Source organism: Nomia melanderi, chromosome 8 (genome assembly GCF_051020985.1).
Source record: "Nomia melanderi isolate GNS246 chromosome 8, iyNomMela1, whole genome shotgun sequence".
Taxonomy (NCBI): Eukaryota; Metazoa; Arthropoda; class Insecta; order Hymenoptera; family Halictidae; genus Nomia; species Nomia melanderi.
Window position 1 is genome coordinate 4,621,671 of NC_135006.1, and position 12,812 is coordinate 4,634,482.

Here is a 12,812-nt window from a genome sequence, read left to right on the forward strand (position 1 = left end):
TAGAGAAAAGCGTGGACACTATTCTACAATTCACCGGATACGGTGGGAATTTAATGAAGCGGGACTAATGGGTTTCACGCACCCTGGCGTTCGCCGGAATTTTCGCGCGGCTCTTCCGCCTGTGCACTTCGAGAGTTGGCTCGCTGTCGCTGCCCTCCGCTTCGCCCTCTGAGCTGAATTCCTCCTCCTCGTCGCTGAACTCTGGGCAGAGCCTCTCGTTCGGATCATTCATCAGTCTTTTGTCTTGGTCGACTGGCTGCGAGCTCAACGCGACCACGCTCACCCGGGCGATCGCGACGGAATGGCCGCCATACTTCTCGGCCTTGTACGACACCAGCTCCAGCTCCAAGTCCATCTGCTTCTGTAGGACCTGTGCACCGCATCAGAGATGAATTCTCTCGTTAACGCTTGATCCCTTGGAGGTTACTTTACAACTAAACGTACCGGTTAAATAATCGGTATGAAAGTGTGATATAAAATTTTTCATTTTCTTCCGACCATTTAACCTTATATTGGTCTCTTTGTTTGTGTCTTTCATTTCGTTTATGTTCCCACTAAGAAAAATGTATCGTCTAACTTGTTTACCTTTATTTTATAACCAATTATTTACTGGTTTACAATTGTAATTGTAAAACTAATCGATGTTGTATATTATTGTAAAAAGAAGCATTGACCTTCGAAAGATGATTAATCCTCAACTATTTTGGAACATCTGTGACTGGTTACGGTAGAAATAGGTTATTACAAAGCGCTGGTACGTTTAGTGTTGACACGTCCACTTCCACGGTCACCGATGACCGAAGCTTCTAAATGACTTGATAACAATTGAAGCCACGAACTGCAAAACAGCAGAAGTCAACCAATTCGTTATCTATTTTATTGATTCTTGTTGCAAGCATTGTCTACATATACATATTCATTACGTGCACAGTTTTGGTATTTTAAATAGGTATGAGTACGCTGAAAACGATTACATCAATAACTCATGTAGATAACGTTAAAAAGTGGACTTGTGCCGTTTTGGGATTCACAATTTCAATTAGATATTTACATATTATACTTTATTAACACATTGAAAACGAGATTTCTCGTTACTAGAATGCAATGTGTTAATTTTAATTGATTTGGAACAGCGTCACAGATGTTTCATAGTAGTTAATGGTTAATAATTTTTCAAAGGCCAATGTTTCATTTTACAATAATATACAACACTGACTAGTTTTACAATTATAATTGTAAACCAGTAAATCATTTTGTAACATAATCTAATAATTTTTCTGAAGATTCTTACGTGAAAAAAAAAGTAATGAAACTCTTGATATGGGATAGGCATTGAGAAGCCTATTAATAGGCTTACAGAGGATAAAGTGGGAACACAAGGAATATCGAAATTCACATACAGCAATGGAGTATCGCTGGATGAAATGTAACTAAATTAGGAGAAAACATCATTAAAAAGTTGAAGTATTGTAATTTGAAGCTAAAAGTCGTATGCTTTTATCGTTAGGACGCGAACTTTTCTAATTGCCCTCGTAGTTGGCCGGTACACACGGTACATCGGTAACATTAAATGGTCCCAGTCGTGTCTCGAGAACTCAGAACATTTTCAATTTCGAATACTTTGCACCTGAAGCACAAGCTCCGCTGGCATGAATATTTATGCATCCTCTCATTATACACAATTATACATGGCAGGATAACATGCATCTATTCATAGAGATTTCAATTACGCATCGGTTATGATTGCGTCTTTTCGAAGGAATTCAGAAAGGTTGAGGTAGATAGGAAATGCTTCATTCGGAAATTGTTTCGAAAAATATCACAGTTGAAAATATTATAAACTGTGAATGTAATAAACTGATATATAAATAATTGAATTTAGTATCTTTCTGTTTTGGCAGTAATATCATTCTTTTCTTCCATTAATTTCTGTTCGTAATCACAGACTCGATGGAAATGTTAAAATATTTCTGGAATGCAGCAAACTAATTTCTAAATTTAATTTTTCAATAAAAAAAGTCAATATTATCGTTAATAACCTTAGTCGTTGATGCATCTCAAAACTTGCGAGCAAAAAAGGAAAATGAAAAAAATTTGTTACAATGAAAGTGATCAATTAATCTATTTTAACTCCTAGCAATGCTGTTCTGTAGAAAAAGCGATTCTAGATTTCAAGAATATGAAACTCTTTCTAAATTAGTATTCATTTCTCTGAACTCCTCGACGACGGTGAATAATTGAGTCGATTTTTCAACGACTACATTTAACTTCTTAATTTCTTATACTCAAATTAAGGTTTCAATTGAATAACTTTGATTCAACAAAAAAGTCAATCTGTTTCATAGGAGAATGTTTAAAAAATTTACAAGGAATGACAACTGTAAGTGAAAATAAAGAATAGTTCTAGACATCGTGACCTATGGAGTTGTTAATACTATCTGCTCACTGGAGAATAATCCGTATTCCATAAGAAAAAGAACAAAAATAGTCTATGTGAATATTAATCTCTTAACGAAGTAAAGATTGAACATTTGTACTAACTTCCAAAAAGGGCCAGTTGTTTGAAGGTTGAAATATTCTAAAATCTATGTTTTACAAAACTTTTAGTATAATAAAATCAAGAATATATCTCAAACTACAGTCAATATAATAAATAGAAATGAAAACATCTGTTGCACTTTCTCATAGCAGAACCTTTTGACTGCTAAGGGTTAAAACAGACGCTCAATCAGTTCCACCAGATATTGTTCACTAGACGTGATATCATCTATTTCTCCTTCAAGCTATGTAGCTTCTTCAAAGTGCAGTTGGTAGATCATTTGATATCTAGCGGAACGGCACAGGGGCAAGAGGTGTCTCTCTAGTTTACAATTCTATAGTTTCTTTTTTGCGGCTTAATGTCGTACTGATAACAAAGGTTATTAGCGACTTGTTTGATCGTTCAGACAATAAATATACTTGTTCATTGATTATTGTTTAATAAGTGGGTACTGGTGATAGAATGAGAGGTCGTCTGTATAGTCGAATGGGTACCCTTTTAGTCTATCGAGAATTCCGGGTAGTTTGTAGTAGGTTATTAGAATGTCCTGGTATGTAGTTGATGAAGTTGCTACAGTACATTATCCTTGATAATTTCTTTCTTGATTGGACATATTTTGGGCACTCAAGGGTTATCTGATTTACGATTGTATAGCTTTGATTGGTTAACACTAAAACTACCGAGCAGTTAAATTGACTTTTCGAAATTTCTCTATAGAAACTTCAAGAGTGCATCTATAGAGACTTTAATTCCTTGCCCTTCAATATCGTGTCAGAATCGCGATGAAGATTCCAAATAGAATTTAACAAACATAAATATTATTCAATTTGTTTGAATGTAAAGTACATAATATTTCTCTGTTATCAATATCTTACAGTACCTTAGAGTACACGTTAACATGTAATAAAACGGGAATTTTCTCTTATTTTCAATAAATAATTAATAATAAAGTAGTTACATCGGCTACAGTTCAGAATGAAATAATAGGGCAAGGAGTTATAATCCAGTTTGCTGTATTTGATTTATAATTTCAGGCTTAAGTTTTCTTAATCCATTATCGCTCCTCCTACGATCTAGAAAACCGGAACCCGATATGCGTGCGTATCGCGTTGAGTTAACGGTAGCTGTAGTACGGCGACCCTGTTATAACGGTGCGGCATTCGGTGCCTTTAACGGTCGTTTATCAAAGGGGCTGAAGCTTCACCTTCATCCATGGTGTTAGCGAGGCTCAATCGATCGATCGATCGACTTACTTACCTGCGCCATGTTGATGAGTCCCTCGGCCAGGGTCTTGTAGCCGAGCATCGTGCGATTTTTATAGCGTTTCCGTCTCTGCAACAGTATCAGCAGCTTGTTCCCGTCCCTTTTCAGGAAATGAGGATACTGCAGGGCGAATTGGAGCTCGAGCTCGGTGTCCAGCATGCCGCCGGGCGGTATCGCCATCTCGTTCGAGCGCAATGTTCTCTTCGTGCCGTGCATCTTCACGGCGATGCTGATGGACGTTAAATCGGAGCCTAATGGCCGCAGAATCACCAAACGGGTCAGGGTCAGCGAGCACAGCCTGGAACACACGTGGACCTTTGACTTGGAATTTTCTCGTTAAACGGAGGAGAATTATTAGCTAATAGATTCGGCTGCCAATATGGCCGCCTGGCACGAGATCGACTCCGGTGGACGTTACATCGTTTCGGGCATGGGATAGGTTTTTCAGCAGTTAGAATAGGAATAACACTATTTAGATTTTTTTTCACTGCGTGGTAAGTTGATACGAATTTATTGCTTCTTAGTTTGAATACATGTATTTGCAGAAGTTACAGGTTTGGGAAGTCTTTAATTTTTTAGATACATGAGAGTGTGGAAATCGTTATCAAGTATATACGGAATTATGATATTTGTTATTTGAATCCTATTCTTTTTTTTTTAATTTTGGCAAATTAAAAAGTGCTATTATGTTACGCAAAATGGTACGTTTACTTGGAACGTAAATCACTTTTCTAATTGCAACTAAAAAGTGGACATTTGAGTTAAGTGAAGATCTTGTTAAAAAATGTGGAATTTAATTTTAAGTAAAAGTCAATTTGATCGAAATCCAAGTCTTTACGCCTATTTTGAATGAACAGTAGTTTTGAGACAGAAAGTCGTATTTTGCAGTTTCCGAGATAATAATTAATCAAAATTTGCCAACGATCTGATTGTGTAGAGTTGTAAGTACAAAACAAAGTACTACAGAATCTCGGTCATCGGAGAACCATCGGAACGATCATTGGAACGATAGATTATCGGAGTATCGATTAACAGAATGATTGTCTATCGGAGCATCCATCAAAGGAGAATTCGAGTGTTGAAATAGCATTTTCTCTGTAAATTAGAATTCTTCGGCATATACGTAAGTATGGGATTATTTTATATTTAACGTTAAAATAATAAGATTACAAGTAAGAATAACTAACATAAACTATATGGATATTAAAGAAAATTACTACATTTCTGTTTAGAATTTCTTTTGTTTAATATTGCTATTCATAAAGAATGTTAATTAAATTAACTTTTTTTCTTACGAAACTACGTACATTATTAACAAATTATTAAATTATCGGGAAAATTCAATTATCCAAACAATGCCTGTCATGATGAGTTCGAATAATCAAGGTTCTATGCCACCCCTTCACTGTTTAATAGGATCTAGCCGCGAGGCGGTCGCAGAGTAATGATGTGCGTAGCTCTACACAAGCGGTATTAATACAGTATTAATGAACTTGGAGCCTATTGTCCTATTCCTAGAAGTGTTGTCAACATTACGTGCATCACTGTACTGATAGATGGAAAATAACACTAAAACAATAACAAATACAAAATAACATTCTACTTTCATTTTTGTTTTAATTGATGTTTTCATTTTTATCTTTTTTTCAATTAAATTTATGTCATTATTTCTGGTTTTTAGTTTTTTTGGTGCCAACAAAAAAATGGTTCAAAATTTCAGTAAAAAGTAATTAGTCATATTATTCACTAGACTTGTATTTTTAAGGAAATTAAGAAACTTCTTTATCATCTTTTTCATTATTTTACAAAAAAGACCAATATAGGATTTGACGTAGAAGAAAATCAAACGATTTTTAAAAAGAACTACAATTCCAAGCATATAGAAGGTTAAGATAAGCAAACTGTGTAACAAAAATAAACGCAGAAAAAAATAGAAAATATTTTTGAACCTGAAAAAATAAATAAAGCTTTGAAAATTGAATTTCGAATGTACGAGACTTCAGGTTTAAAAATTTATCTCTACTCTATCGCTACCAGAGCAATACCATTGCAGACACATATCGCTTTCCCGCGCAATATTTTTTCTGTAAACGATACGTTGTTGCACGTAACGTTTATAGAACGCTAGAACTTTAAGGAATTTGCAGCCTCTGATTCAATAGCTGTAAGTTGTTTTTTATTTATTTTCTTTAAGAATTCCTTCATTCTTTTAAACGTACGGAATATAAGAAACAGTCCTAAATTAATTTATCTGATATATATATGTTTCTATATTCTAATTTCATACATGAACATACGCTAAATCCATTGAATTCTTTTCCTTTTAGTAATATTAATATACTCTTTTCATTTATCTCACAGAAAATTTAAACTAAACTAAACCATTTAAACTAAATAATTTGATTGTGGAATTTGCGTTTTACAGTGAACACGAAAATGTATTTTACAAACTATGAATAATTTCCGATAGCAATAACTGTAGAAGTTCTTAAAAATATGATTTCGTTTTTTCCAACTAACGAAAGCCTTCAACAATCCAAATAACAAGATTTATAGTATCCGTTTCTAGAAATCAATTTGCATGTCTAAAATATTTGTGGAAATATGAAGTAAAAATTATAAATATATTTATGAATATATTCGTATATCTTCACCTAGTGCGTTCGTTGTGCGTTATTATTCTCGCTATGATAAAGCCTTTTTATGTAAATCCGTTTAAAGGATTCAGACCAATCCAATCGGTTAGAACACCCTCTGCACACACCCACGACATGCAGAATCTATATTTCATACGGCACGGCATCGTAGTGACGTCTTTAAACGGACATGATTGTTATCGCTGTCTACGTACCCACCTGATCGATACCACTGTACCACCGTTTTTGGTTGAGCTTCAATTCGGCCTCGTTTCTGAACCGGAGCGTCCCCGATTCCCTCTAAAAAGTGCGCAGTTTTTGCAATTTCGATGAACCCTTTCGACATCCATTTTCGTTTACAAAGTACACACTTCCAATCCGTCGAATCTTTAATTAACGATCCCGGCGAAAGGAAAACATTACCGATATTCTAGAAAGTTTTTTCCTTCCTCTCCTTTTTAAACGAAAAGCGAAAAGAGGCGAACGAAATGATTCAGTAGCGTTCTGATCGAATAAAATTTCATTAGGGGAATCTCGATGAGAAGTTTTTGATAAATCGTCGAGTTCGTCTGTTGAATACTTTTTATTAAATATCTCTGAAGTTCGTTGATTAAATACTGCGTATTCAGTGCTTGTAGAGTTGTGTTATATAAATGCCGTTTCATATATTGGTTAAATACTATTAACACGTTGAATTATGTGGGGGTTACCGGTGACCCACGACCAAATAAAATCACCATAATTCACTCTATTAAACGGTGATTATTTGGAAACATTTCTATATTATAAATAACATTACCTAGTGCAATGACATTCATCAAGATAAACGTGCAATAAGAATAATGCAATTCAATTCAGTAATTTAATATGATATCTTTTCTCATTTCGTATTTTTTTCTCCGTGAAATCGTGCAGCATTCAACGTCTTAAACACTATATTAAAAGTAATGTTCCTGGGCAGAACATGGACTTACAGTTTGTACATAAGAGAATAGAATTGAATCGTCTTTGTAGCAAATAGTTTAGCAAATGTAGGAATTAAGTGATATTCAGCTGCATGTGAAAATTATGAATTGGCGTGACAAAGTATAGAAATATTAAATATTACGAAGAAATAAGTTAGCAATAGAGATAGAGTAATTTCCTTCTTGTCTGTATCCACAAATCACTGTTAAATATTCCTATATTATTCCTATTATTTGGAGAGACAAACATATTATTTTATTATATATTTATTTGATCAATATTACAAGTATTTACAACATTTCTGCGCATAAGCTCATAGTCTTCAATAATTCATACGTATCTTCCGTTTTTCCTTCTTTATATCAAAAAATTATTTTGAATTACTATATCTTATATAATAATAAATGCATATACTTTATTGTTTAGCATAAACAAATCAGCATGAATTGGAATGCACTGTGTATAACTTTCGATAATTGAACCAGTGGGAATAAAAGATGACTGTCTGTCTATTTATTTACGAACGCTGGTACGATGTACGTTGATACGTTAAGTTTCGCGGGGCGTTTCTTGTCATGTAGGGGGCGTGTGTGGCATTTCTAGGAAACGGTGACGTATTAGCACGAACGCACTGAATTCATCCTCTTTTGTGGTGCGTCGTCATCCATTATACAATGTATTTCCTTGCCCTAACGTCGCTAGTGAGTTCGTATTATTAGTTCGAATCAATTTTTCCGACGTGAATTTGATATTTATCATAAACGCAGCATAAAAGAAAGTTCCAAATTATACGAGTAAATATCGGATAGTGGTGTTCCAAATATGGGGTTTTCAAACATTAGAATTCATCGAATTGAATTTCCATGAACGTGTCATATTTTCATGACAATGAAACTTGGAATTACAGAACATTTATACAGTTCTTTTATATACAATATAATATCACTGTTTTATACAAATTTTAGTCAAAGGATAATATTATAAATTATGAAACGTACTATTAATGGAGCGTTTTTAGTTAAAATTAGGCGATACTTTTTTTTGGAAATTGTAATTTCTCTATATTTATTCAATCTTGACAAACACGAAAAACGTAAACAAATTATATGAGCAATAAATAAATTATATAAACTTATACACCGTGGGAAACCTTGAATTTTTAATGATTTTTTGGTATCAGTCTCGAATCGATAACGTGTCTTTATTAAATGTTACAATACATAATAGATTTCGCAAAATACGTATTTTGACCCTCTTCCCGTAATCTTGTAGTCCAGAGAAAAAGCTTTGCACGAAATCAATATTAGATCCAAAGGGATATCAATATGCAAAGTTTCAGGAAAATTGGTCTCGGATAATTTTGGCCAATTTTGAATCAATGGTTTTATTTTCCATCCTCGAAAACAATGTACGCCTTTTATCTTTGAAATCGAGCATTCAGCTTCGTCGTTGACAATTATTCGAGCGAGTCACTGAGCAAAAATCAATTATTACAATGCTGAGGAATAATATTCTCCTTCAGCATGCGAGGACAGAAATAAATATTCAGTGTGAAGGAGACCATAATAATTGCGTCAGCGTAATTAATGAAACAATTGGCAGAACGTAACGAATGAGTTAATAGCAACGAAGCAATAATGATAAAGAACAGTGCTTATCGAAACAAAATATCAAAGGTTATGCAATTAACGAGGTATCCAATTAGCTTCATAATACCTGTCTCTTTTTATTGCAGATCCTGTAAGACTAAAATCCATGTTTCTTCTTCCATCGTCGCCTTTTCATTTTGTTTATTCGTTACTAAGCGACCGTCTCTACCATCTGCTGACGCAATACAACCAACTAGATTCGACTGTAGGTTGTCAAGATTACTATTATCAAAGTTCTATTTCGCACACAAATATCTGAAAGGGTACCGAACACAAGGCGCGCCTACCGAATTGTTTGAAGGTTGACAAGAGAACCTTTTCAACCAGCACACGCTGATTTTGATAAAACTTATGTGAGACATAGTCCCCCAAGAAAATATTTGACACGTATTTTTTCTTATCGGCCAACCTTCACTTTGAAGGGGTGAAAACAACCCTCAAATTTGAGGGTTAAAAGTATATTTTTCACAATATGTCTGAAGCTGAGGGATGTAGGAAAGAAATTATTTCTCTAAATAATTTACCTCGAAAAAAACAATTCAGATTTCTTTTCTACACCCCCTAGTTCCAAAGATATTGTAAAAAATATATTTTTAATCCTCAACTTTAAGAGGTGTTTTCAGCTCTTTAAAGCGGATATTGACCGATTAGAAAAAATACGTGTCAAATTTTTTCTTGAGAACTGCTTCTCATAAGTTTTATCAAAATAGACGTTTGTTGATTAAAAAGGTTCCCTTGTGAGTTGCATCTTAGGATTTTATTTATTATGATTAATAATGAATTTTAGGAACCAGAAATGTTAGAAGCTTCTTCTGTCGACGATTGTTGTAATGTTTGTCGTATATTATCTGAAAGATGAAGAATTCTAATCATCTATTTTGTAAACCTCCTTTTAATCAGTTTAGTTTACAAGAGTATCTGCAGCGTAAAAGAAACTCAAACAGAAGAACATAGTTCTCATGAATAAAGGTCAAAACAATATTTTCAAGATTACAGTTGAAAAGAGTGACGTGTTCGATAATCGGAACTATTAATGCTGCGTAAAAATAATAGATTATCTTATCATTTTATCTCTGCGTGATTGCAGGCGATTGCATGCGCGTCCTCGCGTTTTTATAATATACCTAGATGAATTGCATAAGAACAAGATAACCAACAAAAAAACTGTATACAAATTATCACTAGATCTATAGACGTTTATTGTACACATCATTGTATTATTGCTAAAAAAAATAATGTCCACTCACATAGATCTTGTAAATTAGAGTTTTATAAACAGTGAATTACGATACATATTCACATAATTGCGTGAACTAAAATTGTCTTAAGCTTTTATGAAATAATATTCATTAAATTTAACACCCTTCAAAATGACGGATTTCTTAAACTTAGTATTAAGAGACGAAACCACTATTTCAATATATCATTCATTAATACACACGCAAAATCTAATACTAAATTACTAAACTTCTATAAATAAATTAAAATACAAACTAAAATACTATTTACATAGTAGTTTTTATGCGCCATCTAAATTTAGTAACACCGAATAAAACGTACTTTCGTTTTCTGAAATTTCATTATTATTATTTCTTGCGTTTGGCAATATGAAATAAATACGTATTTCTAAAACCAGTATCAGCTTTTCCTTCTAATATTTTGTTTTCTTTTGTACCGAGAGACTGTATTTACGCAATTTTCCTTCTCGTAAAAACGAATCCACGTGAAACGAATTTTCGCATAAATCAAGTGTATACCCAAAAATTTTAAACGGTTTTCTAAATCGCTCTGGATATTCCCGAGCAATTCATTCTGTTGTTACATTCTACCCCATTAAACACCCCATACATTCATAATAACTATTATTATTACTATTACTACTACTACTATTATTATTATTACTATTGTTATTGATATCACACCCATCATGACATCGTACATGCCTGCGTCCATCTGAAAACGTGTTCATCATGACCTCCATCTAAAGACAACGATTATTCATACTGAAATGCTCCGTTAGCATTATAACTGCATTTACTTGTAAACCTAACTCTATAAATATCTTGTACATTTGACCAAGCCTACATACAGCAGACAGTCCAACGTCCAGATCCTTACTCTCCAACCCCCAACGTGAATCATCAAGGCCCAAATGTTTCCCGCACTCTACTACCAAATTCTCCCTTTCCCGAGTTTTCCTAAATTCCATCAATTGAGAGAAAAAGCTGAATGATCTTAACCACGCAACCGTGAACAACAAGTCAAAACCTCCACCATGTTTTTCCAACTCGGACTCGCCGTCGTGTTGTGACTTGATAGAACACAAATCCTAAGCGACTTTGATTTTCCCGTGGATTCGGACAAGATCTCATCCTCTTTTTTCGGAAGTATTCCTCCCGTTGTCGCAACATAACACAGTGTTCAGCGATTAACTAAAACACGATGTACGACGTCTCCGCTGAAAGCAAACACATGCTACGTCCGAAGTCGCCCGTGCTGAAATCGATCGAGGGGGATCGATTTCAGGCATAGAAAAACGGAAGGGGTGGAGGGAGAAGCGAGCATCATTACGAAGAAATCGAGGAAGTAAAATATATTCGTGGTATCGACCGACATACGGCGAGCGGTGTATACGACCGATGCGTCATATGAATCACCGAACGCCGTCACAACTAATGAATGAGCCCTGCGTCGAGTGTCGTACAAGCCGGCGAAGCCTCCCCCGCTCCTTGACACCTGCCCCACGCCCCGTAACCTTCCGCGCTAGCGGGCCACGTAATGCGTATGTACGCATCTTGACCTCGCTGCACCCTTCCGCGATGTCGTCGAGGTAATCCACAGATTAGCTACACCGGTTTTTTTCTTTTAGTCCACATCTCAACCCTTCTTCAGTGACCTGTCGTACTTAGCCGCCCTAATTCGTCGGATTTATCTTTGGAAGATAACCATGTCTAACAAGAGGTATATGGCACAGGGGAAAAATGTTTTTCTTACTAAGTGTTTGGTCAACCCCTTAACCTGTTTACTCTAGAATTCAGTTTGCAAAATCTCTCGTTTTGGGCACAATAAAATTAAACAATGAAGTGTGTACTCGTCAAACGCAGGACGAATGTACCTAGGGTATATTTTAATGAAAGATCAGAGCAAAACAAAGAAGAATTACACATTTATTTGAAAAAATAAAGAATTCATCGTTGAAAGAATTATGTAGTATCATGTCAAGCTTTAAGATGACGTGTATACTCGTCAAACGCAGTTAACTGGTTAACTCGTTGTCCTATAATGACGTGTGCCACTCGTGGTGAAAATTTTAAATTGAATTTGAAAAATCTAAATGTTATTTACTTTTCCTAAATACGAATGAAATGTTACCGTACTGTTATCGATGGTTAATCTTTAGAGTAAACGTAGACATAGAATGAGGATCGAAATAGTTTTATCAAGCACAGTTGTAACAGAAATCGTAGCTCAAGGGGTTAACCTCTTCAAGGATACTGGCACGCTTACATTTCATTTTATTTTACCATTAAAGTCCATCAAACAAACATTTGCTTCTGTTTCGTATGTTTTTCACAAGTGTCTCCGTTCGTTTTCGTATTGTTCAATTTGTTCAGTTTGAAGAAAGTAAATTGTAGTCCCGGCCTGTCCAACTGCCCCTCCGTGAGCAAGGGTAGCCCACGAGCAAAGCTTTGGGGCCCAAAGCCACGAGCATACGTTCCCGAACTGGAGGAAATACACATGTGTTAGTGTCCGAGCATT

The 12,812-nt window shown here is 34.9% G+C and overlaps 1 protein-coding gene and 1 long non-coding RNA gene across 7 annotated transcripts in view; both read right to left on the minus strand.

The window, feature by feature from the left end:
- The window catches only part of KrT95D (phosphofurin acidic cluster sorting protein KrT95D), a 104,032-nt gene that overhangs the window by 24,358 nt on the left and 66,862 nt on the right, over positions 1 to 12,812 (minus strand). For all 6 annotated transcript variants that reach the window (XM_031975437.2, XM_031975434.2, XM_031975438.2 and 3 more), the window contains exons 2-3: positions 3,797 to 4,100; positions 83 to 370 (exon numbers count right to left, since the gene is read on the minus strand). In XM_031975437.2, the coding sequence (XP_031831297.1) occupies positions 83 to 370; positions 3,797 to 4,100 (592 nt within the window). The remainder of the gene's footprint in view (positions 1 to 82; positions 371 to 3,796; positions 4,101 to 12,812) is intronic.
- The window catches only part of LOC143174789 (uncharacterized), a 63,847-nt gene continuing 63,573 nt past the window's right edge, over positions 12,539 to 12,812 (minus strand). Inside the window, exon 3 of the long non-coding RNA XR_012999141.1 lies at positions 12,539 to 12,776. This is a non-coding gene — a long non-coding RNA (uncharacterized LOC143174789). The remainder of the gene's footprint in view (positions 12,777 to 12,812) is intronic.